We start from the raw sequence: 17636 nt of genomic DNA on the forward strand, positions 1-17636 counted from the left end.
AGAACATTTCTTCACACATTTGGATTATTTATTAACTTCTAATTTCCATAAAGATTTAGAAGTTTTCAGAATAAGAAACAAAGCACTGAACAGTTTAAGTGCAGTTACAAAGACAAGTGAAAATAATCATTTAAAGAGTATCTTCCTGCCTGCACTACCATCTAGTGGCTGCTGCCTCCTCCACACATGATGGTGCACACAGATGTGAATCTTTAACTCCCTGACCTCTGACCTCCGTGATGTTTGATTGTGGCAAATAATGATATAAATCTGAGCAAAGTGAGTCAGGCAGGCGTTTAGATTACAAATAAAATGTAAATGAGCATCAGTCTGTGTTAAACCTTCATGTTTGTTTACATGAGCTAACATGACCTTTTTTAAAAACCACCCTCACAGAGTCATTACACACGAGCCCAAGCCAACAGCCCCCGCCCCGTCATGACCTCATCAGGACCCAACCCAAAAGGTTCCCAGGGGACGCTGGCCTCTCAGCAGCAGAGCCAATCGCAGCAAAGCCAGCAACCGGCCAGCCAATCGCACCACTCGCCGAGCGGCAGTGGGAGGGAGCAGAGGGAGCAGCGCAACTCTCGCTCCTCCAGGAGGAAAGGATCGGACAGCAGCGTCCCGGAGGAGGACAAGGACAGGAGAGAGGAGACGGCAGGCCGAGGTGAGGAGGAGTTCTTTTATAGAGTCCATGTGGTTTAGATAAAAAATAACACAAATGGACAACATGTGATAAATGTCTTCTGTTCATTTGTCCAGACTCCAAGTCGAAGGCCAAGCAGGCGGTGAACAAACGCAGGAAGGGCGAGGAAGACGAGAAGAAGGCGGGTTTAAAGAGGCTGAAGACTGACATGACCTCTGACCTGTCGGAGAGCAGCGACTCTGAAAACCCACACAACAAGAGGACCGTCCACTCCTCGTGCTCCTCCTCTTCCTCCTCGTCCTCCTCCTCCTCCTCGTCCTCCTCCTCGTCCTCCTCGGAGCCCAACTCCGAGAACGAGCTAAAGACTCGCAGCAGCGACGCCAAACAAAGCGGCGTCTCCAAAAAGGAGGAGGAGGAGGAGAAGCCGCTGATGCAGGGCCCCAAAATGAATGATTCCTCGTCTCTCATTGGCCGCCTGTCTCCGTGGGCGGAGCTTCAGGCGACGGAGGATAGCAAGAAGGGTGTGGTTAAGGAGACGGGCAAAATCCCCACAAAGGAGGAGGAGGAATTGGTGGCGGTGACACAGATCACCCAGTCGCCACGGCAACAGACGCCTGTGATGTCTGACACGGTCCAGGGCGGCAACATGGAGAGCAAGAGCACTGTGAAAGGTACTGATGATGAATGGCAGCTTCCATATATCTGATCAGTGAGCTTCCTGTTCTTAACACGTGATTGTATTTGTGCAGCGACGTCTCGATCCCAGACGCCATCGTTGTCCCACCTCGGCGGCGCCGGCGGCGGCGTCATCGACATCACGGACGACGCCCAGGCCACGGTGCACCAGGAGAGCTCGGAGGCCGTGTCGGCGCTGCTCGCCTCCCAGAAGGCCGAGTCCACGGCCCTCTCACCGTACCTCCCCCTGAACCCCTCCCCCGTCTCCTCGCCGCCCGTCCCCCCGTCTCCCTCGCCGTCGGAAGGAGGCCGCAGGACGGAGATCGAGCCTCCCATGCAGCAGCAGGGCATCATGGGAGGTGGCTTAGCAGCAGCCAGGAGCAGCAAGATGGAGTTTGCGCCGTCCGAGGTCATCAGGTGAGAAGCGAAAGGCGAATGTTTAACCGTTGTAGTGATGCAATACACCACTTCCTGCTTTCTGTGTGTGTGAGGGCAGATAGTGAGAGCACTTCCTCCTTTCCAAGGGTTCGTGGTAGAAACTGACCAGTTCACACATAAAAAGATTTCTCCTCCTGGAAGATGAACCCGATAGTCTGATATTAACTGACTGTCTTTTCTGTGGCATCAAAGAGTCAAAGTCAATGTTTTAATGCATGAAAACATACTTTAATGGAAATCTTTAAAAGTAGACCAATTCCCACGATGGAAACCTTGTTTTTTCTTTTTGATTTTTACACGTTCTCTCTTCAGAGGCAGTGATGGAGATCGTTTTGTTTGATTATGTGAAATCCTTTTTTTTTTTTCCAGGCCGGTCGCATCGATGCTTGAAAACGTGGTGCTGGTGGAGAAGGAGAAGACCGTCCTTCCTCATCACCTCCATCATCACCACCATCATCATCAACAGCTGCAGCAACACTACACATCCATCCACTCTGGCATTAAGAGCCCGTCTCTGTCCGAGGAGACAAGAAAACACCCCCCACAGCAACTGCCCCCCCACAAGATGAACACAGTCCTCCCGCCCGACTTAGCCAGATCCAAAATGAGCTCCAACCCGGCTCAGATGGACCCCCTGAAACAGAAACCTCAGCACCCCAACAACTCTCAGAGCCACCCTTACCCCAACACGAACCCAGCTGACCTTCTCAAGGCTAAGCCCCACCCGGGCCTGCTGGACATCTCCAAACCTAAACCCACCACCTCCCCAGAGGTCTCCAAACATAAAATACAGAGGTACGCTGACACCTCCCCACCTCCCATAGGCCGCTTGTCAGCCAAAGTAGAAACAGCAGAACCTCAGAGATCCGGTTTCAAGCCGGTGGTGTCGCGGTCGGAGTCGGGTGGCGTCTGCACCAGCAGCATCACCAAGAGCCCTCTGATCATCGACAAGAACGAGACCTTCACCGTTTACAGGGACCCGGCGCTGGTCCGCTCCGACGTGGAGAACTCCGCCTCCGTCTCCGTCTCCTCCAACCACGTGGCGGCCTATCTCCACCCCCACCTGCACACCCTCCACTCCCCCTCCCCGCACTCCCCCTGCCTCAGCTCCACGTCCCACCCGCACGCCGCCTCCCACCTCCTCGCCCCGCCTCACACCTCCGCCCTACCTCACCCGCACCTGCTACCGCCCGGGGTGCTCCCGGCCATGCCTCCTCCTGCAGCGTCACTCCTCGGGGGTCACCCTCGCCTCGACTCCCCCAGCGGGTTGGGCCACCTCGCCATGCCTCACCCAGCAGCAGCACACCAGCAGCAGTACCTACAGGTCTGACTCCATGTATTTCTATGTACATATACAATATTGCGCTCATGTACTTTATCGCATGAAAATGGTGAAAAATATACAAGAAGAAGAGAAGAAATACAAGAACTTTCAAGCACAAATCCGAAAACAGAGAAGATGAATGAATAGTTGGTGGTTTTGATGAGAGAGCCGTTTTTAGTCACAGCTGAGAGATCGTTGAATACAACATGTTTTCAATGTTATTGTTAGAACTATAATGGTGTTATTAAATACTCATATTGGTACTCGGTATCGGCTAGAACTGGAATCCAAGTACTTGATCTGAAGAATCTCAGTTTATCCAACATAATGATTTCAACCATTCTCTTAAAACGATAAACTATAAACTGTAACCTTTGTGTGCAGGGTCAGGGCCCTCCACCTCCCTCTCTACTAGCCCAGGCTCATGGCGGGGCAGCAGGTCTGGGTCTCTACCCCATCCTCTGGCAGTACCCCAACGGAACGCCAGCCTCCTACCCCCCAGGACTCAACCTGCCCCCCACAGCCAAGTGGGTCCACCCCGAAAATCCCGTCACCCTGAATTCCGAGGGCTCGCTCAGGAGGGTACGTGTACGGATGTGGGCTTGTAGTGTTAAATGTTCTTCTTTATATTTTGGCTGATGATTGTGTCGTTGTATCTGCAGAACACGGGCAGTCCGTGGATGCACCAGGCTGCTGGGAGCGCCGGTGACGGTCTGGGTTTGCTGAGCCACGTCCCCGTCCGGCCAGCCAGCGCCGACGCCCACCGGCCCCCCGTCAAGATGAACGCACACGCAAGCCCTCCGCTGTCAAAGACCAGCATGAACGCCCATAAGGAGTGAGTAGAAATGCCTTTAAATGCATGTTTGATATTAGGATTAAATGCATTATTAAACCTGAAGCCAGTGCTTCTTTACATTTGTTCAGAACATCTAGATCCCTTTTTATCCTTCAGTGATTTGCTCCTTGAGTGAATCCAGCTCCGGACTGGGAGTAGATGAGGTCAAGGGAAGTCTAAAACACTTTCATTGCATTAGTTCATGTTCAGCTCAGCTGCATAAGAACCTAATCGGTGGAGCGGTGCGATATGGGGACAGCTACAGGGAAAAAAAGCCCAGGGTCAGTGGGGACACGAGGCATTTCTATTGTCTTCAAGGTGGTTCAAAGAAGCAGGAGAGACGCGGCACACAGTCGCCGCTTTGTACGTTAGAACAGCGTGCCCTTTTCCTTTTGTGAGGCTCGGTGTGTTCAGAGGGCAGTAAGTTAGCCCCGCGTCGCAGACAGGCAACGGCAGGTCAGTCACACGAAGTGAAGTGGCACTAATCCAATATGAAAGCTGTTCATTCAGCAGCTCTCCTTATGTAACCACCGGCTACTATTCAGACACCAGCCCATACACAAGCAGCACAGAGAGGAGAGCGCTCTCGTCTCATTAGCCTAGTTATGTCACGCTCATTAAAAAGTGCTGAACAGCCAGTCGTACCATGATACCCTGCAGATACCCTGAACTGTTATCTACCCAAAAAATCACTCACATATCTGCTGCCGTTTCCTGTTTCAGTGAATGTTTGACTTGTCTCCCTGCAGGGACGTGGATAAGAAAGGCTTCGTGGATCCGATCAGGACGTTGACGTTGGCCCAGCTGAAACAGGAGCAGACCGACAGGTGTCGAACCCCCACAGGGAAAGAGGTCCACCTGCACCGCCTCTACCTGGACCCCAACTGCAAGGCTCGCATGGCAAACGCACAGGTACACTGCTCTGCTGGCATATATCTATTGTAATTAGTAGCACTAATAGTAGTAGTATGGTGGTTTCATGAGTCTTCATGCGTTCTCTTTTCCAGGAGGCAGTTCAGGCAGCAGACCGAGCCAGTAAATACAAAGAGGAGAATCGGCAAATCCTCAAAGAGAGCATCGAGGTCGCTCCCTTCACGGCCAAGATCCAGCGCTCCGGCGACCCCGGCATGGACCGGGACAGAGAGAGGAGCAGAGATCCAACCTTCCCCGCCCGCCTACCAACTCTTGCCCCCCCGAGCACCAAGGCCAGCCACATCCACCCCCACGTCATCCAGTCGGAGAAGAGCAACTACTTCACCACGCTGTCCAACAGCGTCGTGAACGAGCCTCCGAGACTTTACCCCTCCAAGGAGCTCAGCTCGTACTACGAGAAAGTGTCCGGCGGAGCTCCGGGGGTGGTGGCCAGCGTCGGAGCCGCCGTGCCGAGCCAGGGAGCTCTGTCCCTGGGCAGCTACAGCTCCAAAGCCTCCCTCTCCAAGCCCCCTCCCCTCATTAAGCACCAGCCAGAGGGAGGGGAGGGTTTAGCGGGGAAAATCACGGAGCAGCTCAGCCAGCAGGTGACGCTAGTCCAACAGCAGCATCAGCACCACACGGGCGCTATAGACAGGATAGAACGCCGCAGCCCTGCCATGTCTCCTTCCTTGACATCTTCCTCTTCTGCGTCAGCACCCAACCACCACCATCACCACCATCACCACCACCAACAGCAGCAGCAGCAGCAGCAGCATCAGCAGCAGCAGCAGCAGCAGCAGCATCAGCAGCACCAGCAGCAGCTCAGGGCGATGCCATCCCTCCACCGAGCTCCTGTCTTCCATCCGCCCACACAGCACGCACTGGAACGCAAAGAGGCTGCCGAGCGAGAGAGGGAGCGGGAGAAGGAGAGAGAGCGGGAGAGGGAGAGAGCCGGCTACGGTGGACGCCTGTCTCCACCGACCCTTACGCCCATCCAGCCGGTCAGCTTAGCAGCAGCCGGCAGCAAGACCTCCGTGGAGCAGCAGAAGCCCCCCACGCTGCTTCCCGAACTCAGGGACGTCAAAGGTCACGGAAACGCCACCACCATCACCTCCGTGGCCTCCGCCATCAGCGGAGACATCATGACTCCGTCGATCGACGTGTGGAGGGGCGGAGAGATTATTCAGGAAAGAGGAGCGTCGAGGGGAAAGCCCCAAGCTGCAATGGCATCGGTCATCGTGCGTCCGTCAACATCTATTAAGTACGACAGTCATGTTGGTGCTAACAAATCTGGTGCTATGGTCCTCAAGGAGCTCCCCCAGGGGAGGTTCTACCCAGCCAAGCTTCAGGGCGAAGGTCTCAGACTAGTGGACGGCATTAGAGACTCTGTAGCCGGCAGGATCATCCAACCCAACTCCAACCTGGACGACATGTGTGTCCAGTATAAACACACGTCTATGCGTGGCATGCAGGGAACTATGGGAGGCTGCATCACAAACTCCGTGTGCAGGACTCCCATTTCAGCCGCATCTCCTTTCGGCATCGGTGGGACAGCCATCCCTGAGCTGGGCTACTCGGTCTTCGCTCGGGGAGAGATTTCAGCCCATAAAACGGGCCTTTGTGGCCGGGTGCTGAACCACTCGGGACCAGGAGAGTACCAGGAGGGGTTGGGCTCACGCACCACATCTCCGGGGGCTTCTCTGCCTCCCCCTAGTCCGGCAGGGACACCCCGGCTCAGTCCGAGCCCCACCCTGACTCCGGGCTCCCTTTCTGGCTGCAGTCAGCCTTACTCCGCCTCCTTTGTCCACCTTAAGAAGCACAAAGCTGCCTTGGCGGCAGCTCAATCCAGAAGCAACTTCTCCACTACGCCCACACCCGTCTCGACCGGAAACTGCTTCCTGCCTGTGGACTCATCCGACAAAACTCCTGTTTTGAACAACTCGCCCCCGCCGCCCTCTTCCAGCCAAGCCTCGACGTCTTCGGTCGACAGCAGTAGCAGCGGTTCGGCGAGCGCGAGCACAACGACGGGCAAGTCCAGTCCCCTTCCCAACGGCCAGACCTCCGGGTCCGCCTCCACAAGCAGCGGGCAGCCCAGCAACTACCACAAGCTGAAGAAAGCCTGGTTAACCCGGCACTCGGAGGAGGACAGAAACACGACGGTGACGACGATCTCCCCCAGTACGAAACCAGAGAAACTGCCCAGCATCATCACCAGCACCAGCACAAGCAACGCCACCGCCATGTCAGAAATGATCAAACCCTGCACCGTCAACCTCAGCGCCTCCACCTCCAGCGAGGTGGAGATGAGCAAAGACTGCGGCAGCAAAGTGGAGAGAGAGAGGCAGCTGGAGGAGAAGGTGGCAGGAGGAGCACCGGGGGGAGGAGGAGGAGGACCAGGAGGGGAGGAGCGGAAAGCGACTCCCCCGTCAAGGCGAGGCAGCAAGCGGTCATATGAGTCCGGTTCAGAGAGCGGGGGAGACGACTCCGACGCCAGCGAGAGCAAAATGGAAGGCCGGGCCAAGCGTCAGCCGAAACCCACCTACAAGAAGAAACAGAACGACATGGCCAAGAAGAGAGGAGACAACGAGAAGGAGGAGGACGACGTGAAGCCCAACGGCATCTTTAGATCAGCCCGAGAGAAGACCAAACTCAAACTGGCCAGCAGCAGTGAGTGTTTTCTCCTCCGTCATGATGTCTATCATTCCAAACTCTTTATGAATTCTAATAAAATGTCGGTACCGTTAGTGACTTAATGATGGCCCTCTCTTCTCAGATGGGATCCCACGCTCCGTCCTGAAGGACTGGAGGAAGGTGAAGAAGCTGAAGCAGACGGGGGAGTCTTTCCTGCAGGATGACTCGTGTGCTGAAATCGGACCCAACCTGCAGAAGTGTCGGGAGTGCCGGGTGGTCCGCAGCAAGAAGGGGGAGGAGCCCACGCATTCCCCCGTCTTCTGCCGCTTCTACTATTTCAGACGGTAAAACGCTTCCCCTTACTTTTTTTCTGACGTTCTGATCTGTTGGATCACCTGAAAGTGGTGGTGTTACAGTTTACCAGTATTTAGAAATCCTGATTTTGAATTTCATCAGCTGAGCTCAGAAAGATGGAGACTCTGTGTTTTCCATCTTTTTGTTGCCTTAAAAAGCTGATTTTTTATAAACCGGTTTGCCGCCCGCCAGACTGTCATCTACCTGGTGAAACACCAGGAAGGTATGAAAAAACGGATACCGCCCACGCCTTTTAGAGGCTTTGATCCCTTCTTGCAAACAGTTTCTCCATGATGCATTGCACCTTTACTCCAGTTTCCTGTAAAGAGAGCACAGATGGAGAGAGGAGGGATGAGCTGTCATCAAAAACCCAGCCCTGGCTTCAACACATAGATTATTCATCATATGGCCTGTGCTGTGTGTACTAGCTCTGTCTCTCTTTCTCTCTCTCTCAAACACACACATTTACTGTGAATGCACATTCAACACACACACACACACACACACACACACACACACACACACACACACACACACACACACACACACACACACACACACTTGAGTTGGATAAGCAGCAGCTGCAGTCTGGGGTCTAACTGGGGTAAATCTGCCAAAGAGGATTTTCTGCTCTATAATCTTTTCCTCACTGCAGAACTACTGCTGCTGCAGTGTGTCTCTCTCTCTCTCTCTCTCTCTCTCTCTCTCTCTCTGTCTGTCTCCCCCTCCACTTCTAATTCTTGTTCTGTCTCACCCCATCTCACCCTCCTCCCCGTCTGACCCATAAACATTTACCTGAGCTGACACCGTAGACCGAGATGCTCATCTATAAAACATCCTCTCTCTGTGCCAGTAAATCGTTGCATGCCGTTCTATGGAGAATAGATGGGACGATACAGGGTCTTATTGCAGATCACCATAAAAATCACTCACAATAAGTTGATCGTGGTGAATTTACATTATCAGGATGATCGTAAATATCATCACCAGTGACTTGAAAACGCTGTTTAGCTCACTATAATGGCAGAGAAGTAGAAAAATACAATTTGATTTATTTATCCTTTATTTATGCCGGGAAACCTTATTTTTATCATTTGATTTATAATCATCTTATTTAAGATTATTATATATATATATATTTATTATATATTATTATTATTAATACCCTAATTATTTTTACCCTTTTAATAGATTTAATAGATCCAGGATATAACGGTGATATTTCTCCCTTTCTGACAGCACAATAGTTCCTTTGAGTTTTCCTGTTTGTTTGTAGTATTTATCGCTCTGCATGGGATTTTAATTAATTAATAATTAGTTCATCATAGTTTAGTGGACAGTCTGCTAATACGCCGTCTCCTCCCGTGCAGCCTCTCCTTCAGTAAGAACGGAGTCATCCGGATGGACGGCTTCTCGTCTCCGGACCAGTTCGACGACGAGGCCCTGTCCCTGTGGGTCCCCGGCATGCTGGAGGAGAGCCACCTGGACCACAGCACGGCCAAGTACATCCTCAGCTTCATCGGGGACAAGTTCTGTCAGATGGTGGTGACCGAGAACAATGCAGCCACGTGGGTCAAGAAGGATGGTGAGGCATCTTGAGTCACGGCCGACATATCGATTCAAAGACCCGGACTCTGTCTTTAAATGAATCCCTTTTTGTTGTGTGTTTCAGCCAAGCTGGCGTGGAAGCGGGCGGTGAGGGGCGTGAGGGAGATGTGTGACGCCTGCGAGGCCACGCTCTTCAACATCCACTGGGTCTGTCAGAAGTGTGGCTTTGTCGTCTGCTTGGACTGCTACAAGGCCAAGGAGAGAAGGAGCTCCAAAGGTCAGTTGTGTGTTTGTATCCTGCATAGAATCAGAATCACAGCCGAGGGAGGATGAAACACGTTAAAGGTCACACGGAGCGTCTTAAATGTGCAAATACACTCCAACAATAGAGTAACATTTCCACTGGTATTTGACTGTGGAGAACTAAACGGTGCAGGCTCATACAGCAGGTTATTACTGTATCTCGTTCCAGCTGCTGACTTGTGTCTCTCCTTGTGTTCAGATAAGGAACTGTACGGCTGGCTGAAGTGTGTGAAAGGTCAACCACACGACCACAAACACCTGATGCCAACGCAGATCATACCTGGCACAGGTACAGCTCCTCCTGTTGGTTATTTTGTACAGTTAGTGCTACTGACTGGATCCATGTTCCATGTATTGATAATCTGCTGCATCTGTTTGCCGTTTCAGTGCTGACAGAGTTGGTGACGTCCATGCACTCTCTGAGGGAGAAATACAGCATCAAGTCCCACTGTCCCTGCAGCAACAAGCAGAACCTCCTCACCAAACTACCAGTCACCAACGGAGTCTCACAGGTGAGATTCCAGATCCTCCTCCTTTCATTAGAGACATGGCATCCACAGCACTGGAAAGCATTTAAATAAGTTGTCTTAAAGTAGTCCTGCATGTGTTTTAATGAGCGTTTCTGCACTTCTTCATCCTAATCTGCTGCGTTCAATGTCACTTACTTGGTTTTACCTGATTTTGTTTTAACCCTCACCTTTCTCTCCTGCCAGGTTCTGCAGAACGTCCTGAACCACAGTAACAAGCTGTCTCTGGTGAAAGCTGAGCCGGGCTCTCAGCAGAACTCGGACCAGGGAGGAACCAAGGTGGAGACCAACGGGGGAGGAGGTGGAGGGAGCAGTCCAGGCAGCGACTCAGGAAGCACCCCCGTCACCCCTCCCGAGTCCCAGTCGCCGCTGCACTTCCTGGCTGATCTGGCGGAGCAGAAATCCAGGGAGGAGAAGAAAGGTGAGGGGTGGGGATTACCGATTACTAGATACTAGTATACTTCACCTCCAGATCATAACCTCTTCCTCCTCCTTCTTCTCACACAGAAAACAAGTCGGTGCTGCTGGGGAAGTCGGTGAAGGAGGACAAGGAGGGGGTCAGCCTGGAGGTCCTGCAGCAGTGTAAGACCACCTCCCTGGTGGCCAACAGTACGGAGCAGGGCTCCACACTCAGAGATCTGCTCACCACCACAGCCGGGAAGCTGAAGCTGGGCTCCACCGATGCAGGAATCGCCTTCGCACCCGTGTACTCCACTGCACAGGTGGGGAAAACACACAAAAAACACTCACAATAGGTTTATTGTGGTGAAATAAAATATTAAAATGTCGTTTTTCCTCTATTCTAGAGTGGAAAAGGTGGGAGGAGCATGCCCAACATCCTGGATGACATCATCGCGTCGGTCGTGGAGAATAAAATCCCTGCCAGCCGCCAGAGCATCACCACCAAGCTGTCAATCAAGCAGGAGCCCGTCACCCCTGGCAACAACAACAACAACATCATCACCACCCCAGCCCCCGCGATCACAGAGGACGCCAAACCAGACAGGAAGAAGCTGGCGCACGTGATTGCAGCGGTGCCCGACGAATCGACCAATCAGTATCCAGATATTCCCCACTGCTGGTTGTACAACAGGCGGTTACTGTGGCTCAAAGACCACCGCAACCAGAACAACTGGAAGCTGTTCAGAGAGTGCTGGAGACAAGGACAGGTACTCATCCGTCCGGGTAGCAGTGAGCAGCAGTGGTAGTCATGGTAACGCTGCAGTGTGAGTCACGTGGATGGGTTTTCTGTGTGTTTTTTTCGTCCAGCCCGTGTTGGTGTCGGGGATCCACAAGAGACTGAACGGCAGCTTGTGGAAAGCCGACTCCTTCAACCAGGAGTTCGCGGACCATCAGGGAGACCTGCTCAACTGCAAAGACCAGGTGTTGTCCAACTCCGGGATCAAGGAGTTCTGGGATGGATTTGAAGACATCACCAGTGAGTTTCATCTCCGCTGTTTTGATTGGTTAGATAGTTGCTTGGTTACGGTCACTAACTGAAGCTTCTCACCGGTTCAGAGCGGCCCAAATCCAAAGACGGGGAGCCGATGGTCTACAGGCTGAAGGACTGGCCGTCTGGAGAGGAGTTCATGGCCCTCATGCCCTCAAGGTACGCCCTGAAAGTAGTCCATAGTTTAAACTCTTGAATGATTTGAATGAAGTTATTTTCCTCGTTTTCCCTGTTGTACTGAAATCGTTTATTTCTTTATTTGCAGATATGATGACTTGATGAAGAACCTGCCCCTGCCAGAGTACTCCGATCCAGAGGGCAACCTCAACCTGGCCTCCCACCTGCCATCTTTCTTTGTGAGACCAGATCTGGGACCCAGACTCTGCTGTGCCTACGGTGAGAACCAAAAAACAAACAAAAAAACAATGATTTAAACCACAAAACCAGCAGATCAGAGATGAGACAAATCCGTGGATCTGTTCTTCTTCGTCTTCTGAGTGACTGTGTTCCTCCCTGTAGGTGTAGCAGCGTCTCAGGACCAGGACTTTGGAACCGCCAACCTCCATGTGGAAGTCTCAGACGTGGTCTCTGTTCTGGTCTATGTGGGAGTGGCCAAAGGCAACGGCGTCCTCTCTAAAACTGGTACGGCTTGAAAAAAAGAAGAAGAAAAACAATCAAAAGAAATGATATAAGGGGGGTCAGGGAGTTAATTAATGAATGTGTGTGTGTGTGTGTGTGTGTGTGTGTGTGTGTGTGTGTGTGTGTGTGTAGGCGTGTTGAAGCGTCTGGAGGAGGAGGATCTGGACGAGGGGGTCCGAAGGCGGCTCAAGGACTCCAGCGAGACCCCGGGGGCTCTGTGGCACATCTACCTCAACAAAGACATGGAGAAAGTGCGAGAGTTCCTGCACAAGGTGGGTTTCTGATGAACTGCAGCTTCACATGAACATGTGGTGAACCGCAGCTCACTAACTCTCCCCCCCCCCCTCCCCCCTCGGCTCGGCCAGGAGCAGGGATTGGACCTGTCGATGGACCAGGACCCAATCAGAGAGCAGGGCTTGTACCTGAGCAGGAAGCAGCGTCAGCGGCTGCTGGATGAGCAGGGGGTCCAGGGCTGGACCGTAGTCCAGTTCCTGGGGGACTCTGTACTCATACCAGCAGGAGCCATGCACCAGGTACATCCACGGAGCACCTCACTGTATTCATCCGCTGCTGAAAGTAGTCCCCAGATTCATGAGTCTTTTATCACATAAATTAAAAGCCCATTTCTCACCATCAAATATCCCAAATCACATATTTAACCTCACAACGTTCATGTTGTCACACCTGAGACTAAGACGAGCCTTTGATGGGGTCCACTATGGTGCGTTCATGGTCTCTCTCCGCCCCCCCTTCATCAGGTCCAGAACCTCCACAGCTGTGTCCAGGTCATCAACGACTTCGTGTCTCCCGAGCACGTGGCCAACTCCTTCCAGCTGACCCAGGAGCTGCGGCCCAACAAGGAGGAGGTCAACTACGAGGATAAACTACAGGTGCTGCAGTCAATCTATTATTTTATTATGTTAGTTTATCTCAAGTCAAAGGAAAGAGACTATGAGCGTTTTATTTCTAAAGCAAAAATAAAACTACAAACTGTATCAGCTTTTTAAGACATCTGTTACATGATAGAGACGCCCTCTAGTGGCGTCTGCTGGTCACTACAACACATCAATGTCACAAGTAATTGTGATTCATGATATTATCCTGATAATCATCCAAATGTGCTCATATTAACATCCTTTTAATGAAAAACAGGTAGGAAAGTATACATCTCCCTGTATTAATAAACAATAAATACATTTAACAAGTATTTTTTAAATCAAGCTCTATGTTTTACCTTAAAATAAAATTATGGAAAATGTCAGGATTGTTCCCTTCAACACCTCATACACACTTGTTATTAACTCCTCCTCCTCCTCCTCAGGTGAAGAACATCCTGTTCCACTGTGTGAAGGAGGCGGTGAGCGCGCTGAAGAGGAGCAGCTCTGAGGAGGACGAGGAGGACGAGAACTCATGACACGCCCTGAGCCTCGCCCACGCCTTCCAGAGAGGGACACCGCTCCCATCAGGCGCTCGCTCTCCCTGCGCCCGCCTCCTCGGCTGGAGGACGAGCTGGTCGACACGGAGCTGGTCATGTGACCCGCGGGGAGCTCGGGGTGTGAGGTGCGCCAGCATCCAGCATCCAGGTGGGCGGTGAGAGGCCACGCCCACCTCCTCATCATCACCCCTCCCCCTCCCACCACCCCAAAACCTTCAGTGCCAAGAGGAGACGAACACACCAGAGGGGCCGGCAGGAATTAAACCTCAACACCCATGGCAGCGAGGACAGAGGCATTCTGGGAAACCGAGGACAGCTTGTTGGCCGGGAGCCTTATATAAAAAAAAAAATAAAAAGCCACTACGCTGAACCACAACTCTTGAGTGTGACTGATGGTGTTTCCATGGAGACTGGGGTTTCCGTGGCGGCGGTGATGACGGCGATGCTCCACCGGCTGTAATCTGTGGATTACGGCGGCCGGGAGGTTTAATCCCCGTCTGCAGCGGCGGACGGCATCACCAGCAGCGAGCAGCATCAGGATCCAAACCGTCATCTCTGCTGTTTCACAAACGATCTCGAAGGAGAAAGAAAAAAAAAAAAAAAAAAAAGATTTAAGAGGAGGAAAAAAATGCAAAACCGTAAAAATCTCAGATGTTTCAGTCGGCGGGCGGCGCCGCTCGCCGCTTCTCGTTCCGTCTGTAGTCTCTCTGTTCTCGTCCTTCGTTTGTAGTTCGACCCGTCTGTGGCGTTTTTTTCTCCTTAATTTTCTTTTTTCATACGGACATTTGTTTAATTTCCTCTGTGAAGATGTATTTATTTTATAGCTGTATGATACGCGATGTTGTCGAGACAAAAAAAGCATTAATGTAAATGTGACCTGTACAGTTTCTTTTGTGTTTTTTTTTCTTTTACTATGTGGTTTTCAGTTGTGATACGGCTCTACTGTGATGGAGGACACACACACACACACACACACACACACACACACACACACACACACACACACACACCAGCTAATGCCTGTAACTTTGGGAAACGTTGATGCTCTACAGTCCTCATGCCATAAAAACATTTTTTTAAATGAACTGCCAAACTATTGTAAAGACTGTAAAGTTGTATTATGTAAAAACAGAACAAAAGGCTTCTACACTTCAGCATTTTATGAGAAAAAAAAAGTATTTGCTGTAAAATTGAGACATTTACTGAAAAGATGTAATTTATTTAAGAAAAGAATGACTTGTCTTGTTTTTTTTTTTGGTTAAGATTTACTATGGTGAACTTTTGAAGTTAAAAGATAAAAATAAAGGAAATGTTTACTATAATGTGTAAATATATACATATATACATTCACTGAGGTATTTTTTTAAAACATGGCTTGCTTCAATTTCAAATTTTAAAGTGCAAGTGTTACATGCTTTGTACATTGAAGTTCAAAAGGGTTTTACATTTTCCATTAAAATGGATTTATCAAACGTGTGTGTCGTGTTGTTGATGCTGCAGCTCTGAACGAGACGTTCGATTCAAACGTAAAAAATAAAGTCCTCGAGTCACAGTGAGACACGACCAAAGATATACTTGTTAAACAGTGATGTACTGTATTTCCTGGCTCACCCACCATTCTTGTCCACACAAAGTAAACACACTGTAAATACAATAAAAAAGGAGATTTTTTCTGCATCACGAAAGAAAATCAAATTTTCAGAAAAAGCATGGATGTATGTTGAGCCATAATAAAGCAAATGAGTTTTATTTTTGTCTCGGGGTCATGATTGGGTTAAGAAAATATGAATATCTGCAGGTAATGCTCAAATCTGACACATATTTAAAAAAAATACATGTCTGCATGCTATGATCTGCATATGACTTGCACTGTGTGATCCTCACCACTAGGTGGTGGTGTTGCCATGGTTACTCTCCCTCCGCCAGCTCTGTGACGTGAAGTCCCAGAGACAGATCTATGAAGATACTGCATTAATGTGAGTAGAGCATCACAACACTGACTTTAACACACCCTTCCTTCTTACCTTTCAAAATAAAAGCCCATGCTATATACTGCTTACTCTGTCCAGTCTTGTATATTTAACAATGATTGCATACAGACATATAATAATGTGTTAATAAATATGAGTTGGTTTCACTTTAGTTGTATGTATTTACATTAAACATTTTTACAAATAAGTTAATAAATAAATATTAATCTGAAAAAGGAGGGAAAATAGATCCGCCCCCTTTTTAATGAACTATAAAGTCACATGGATACAAAACACACGTCTTTATTAAACCCTGGTTTCATGTTTTCTCTGCTGTGACGTTGTTTTCACATTTGTGTGTATTTGTGTGTGTGTGTGTGTGTGTGTGTGTGTGTGTGTGTGTGTGTGTGTGTGTGTGTGTGTGTGTGTGTGTGTGTGTGTGAGACAGGAGCCGGTGCTGACATGACTAATGCTGGGATCAGCTCCCATTCATACTTCCAAAGCTGAACTGGAAACACACATATTATCCTCCACACTCCATTATATGAGCTGGACCGTGCCTCCTGGCTGTGTGTGTGTGTGTGTGTGTGTGTGTGTGTGTGTGTGTGTGTGTGTGTGTGTGTGTGTGTGTGTGAGAGACAGGTTAACTGGAGTACACTGAGGCAGAAGTTCACCAGTGAGTTCAGACAGAGGTCACTCTCTCTCTCTCTCTCTCTCTCTCTCTCTCTCTTTCTCTCTCTTTGTTTTCTCTCTCTCTCTCTCTGTTGTCTCAGTGTCTCTCTATCATTCTTGACCACTCTACCTCTCTCACTGTTAATGGCTTTTTAACAGATTTCATTATTTGCTGACTGCTTGTTTTCAAAACCACAACAACCCAGGTGTGTGTGTGTTTGTGTGTGTGTGTGTGTGTGTGTGTGTGTGTGTGTGTGTGTGTAGTACAGCTCAGCTAGAGGAAGTGTCTTCAAGGTTCAGCCATAGGTCACTTACAATGCAACTCCTCCCACACACACACCAAATGTTGTCGTATAAGCAGTGTGTGTGTGTGTGTGGACATGTTTTACCTGTAAATACACACATAAAATCATTATATAATTATAATTTAAGTATTTCAGTAACAAGTTAATGTCCCATCTAATGTTATTATATAAGTTGGATGTAAACATTTAACTCATGTCGTGTTAAATAATTCTGAAGAAGATAAACTTTAACATAAACATCATGTGTTTATTCATATATTTACATTTCTCATAAATAAAAAGACGCATTCAAGGACATCAGGAGGTCATGTCGGTGAAGTTTGTTTATACCAAGCATATTTACATCATGTTTACTTTTTTTAATTAATCAAATTTTGATTTATTATTATTTATAATAATAATAATAATAATAACAATAATAATAATAATAATAATAATTAGGCAGGCAATAATAGGCAGATTATATATATACCATGATTTACTCATGCTCCCTCCCTGTGTGTGTGTGTGTGTGTGTTCATGTGTGTGTGTGTGTGTGTGTGTGTGTGTGTGTGTGTGTGTGTGTGTGTGTGTTCATGTGTGTGTTTGTGTGTGTGTGTGTGTTCATGTGTGTGTGTGTGTGTGTGTGTGTGTTCATGTGTGTGTGTGTGTGTGTGTGTGTGTGTGTGTGTGTGTGTTCATGTGTGTGTTTGTGTGTGTGTGTGTGTTCATGTGTGTGTGTGTGTGTGTGTTCATGTGTGTGTGTTCATGTGTGTGTTCATGTGTGTGTTCGTGTGTGTGTGTGTGTGTGTTCATGTGTGTGTTCATGTGTGTGTTCGTGTGTGTGTGTGTGTGTGTTCATGTGTGTGTGTGTGTGTGTGTGTGTGTGTGTGTGTGTACAAACACAAGCCGTTCTTCAAAGTGAGACTAGGTGTCATAAATCGTGTGTGTCGACAGCCGGCAGCTTCCAGCTGCTCCTCCCCGTCTGAGGCT

General features: G+C 49.6%; 1 protein-coding gene across 1 annotated transcript in view; it reads left to right on the forward strand.

The window, feature by feature from the left end:
- The window catches only part of jmjd1cb (jumonji domain containing 1Cb), an 80597-nt gene extending 65408 nt beyond the window's left edge, over positions 1-15189 (forward strand). The window contains exons 9-32 of the mRNA XM_084040448.1: positions 397-667; positions 763-1317; positions 1396-1738; positions 2129-3083; positions 3468-3665; positions 3746-3918; positions 4668-4830; positions 4926-7497; positions 7604-7805; positions 9186-9400; positions 9488-9640; positions 9866-9955; positions 10054-10178; positions 10380-10614; positions 10701-10915; positions 11000-11362; positions 11463-11631; positions 11712-11802; positions 11909-12039; positions 12163-12285; positions 12415-12554; positions 12648-12815; positions 13041-13172; positions 13604-15189. Coding sequence (XP_083896574.1) covers positions 397-667; positions 763-1317; positions 1396-1738; positions 2129-3083; positions 3468-3665; positions 3746-3918; positions 4668-4830; positions 4926-7497; positions 7604-7805; positions 9186-9400; positions 9488-9640; positions 9866-9955; positions 10054-10178; positions 10380-10614; positions 10701-10915; positions 11000-11362; positions 11463-11631; positions 11712-11802; positions 11909-12039; positions 12163-12285; positions 12415-12554; positions 12648-12815; positions 13041-13172; positions 13604-13696 — 7875 coding nt within the window. The 3' untranslated portion in view covers positions 13697-15189. The remainder of the gene's footprint in view (positions 1-396; positions 668-762; positions 1318-1395; positions 1739-2128; positions 3084-3467; positions 3666-3745; positions 3919-4667; positions 4831-4925; positions 7498-7603; positions 7806-9185; positions 9401-9487; positions 9641-9865; positions 9956-10053; positions 10179-10379; positions 10615-10700; positions 10916-10999; positions 11363-11462; positions 11632-11711; positions 11803-11908; positions 12040-12162; positions 12286-12414; positions 12555-12647; positions 12816-13040; positions 13173-13603) is intronic.
- Positions 15190-17636: the final 2447 nt, after the last annotated feature.

The sequence above is a fragment of the Eutrigla gurnardus genome (assembly GCF_963514095.1).
Source record: "Eutrigla gurnardus genome assembly, chromosome: 22".
In the NCBI taxonomy this organism is placed as follows: Eukaryota; Metazoa; Chordata; class Actinopteri; order Perciformes; family Triglidae; genus Eutrigla; species Eutrigla gurnardus.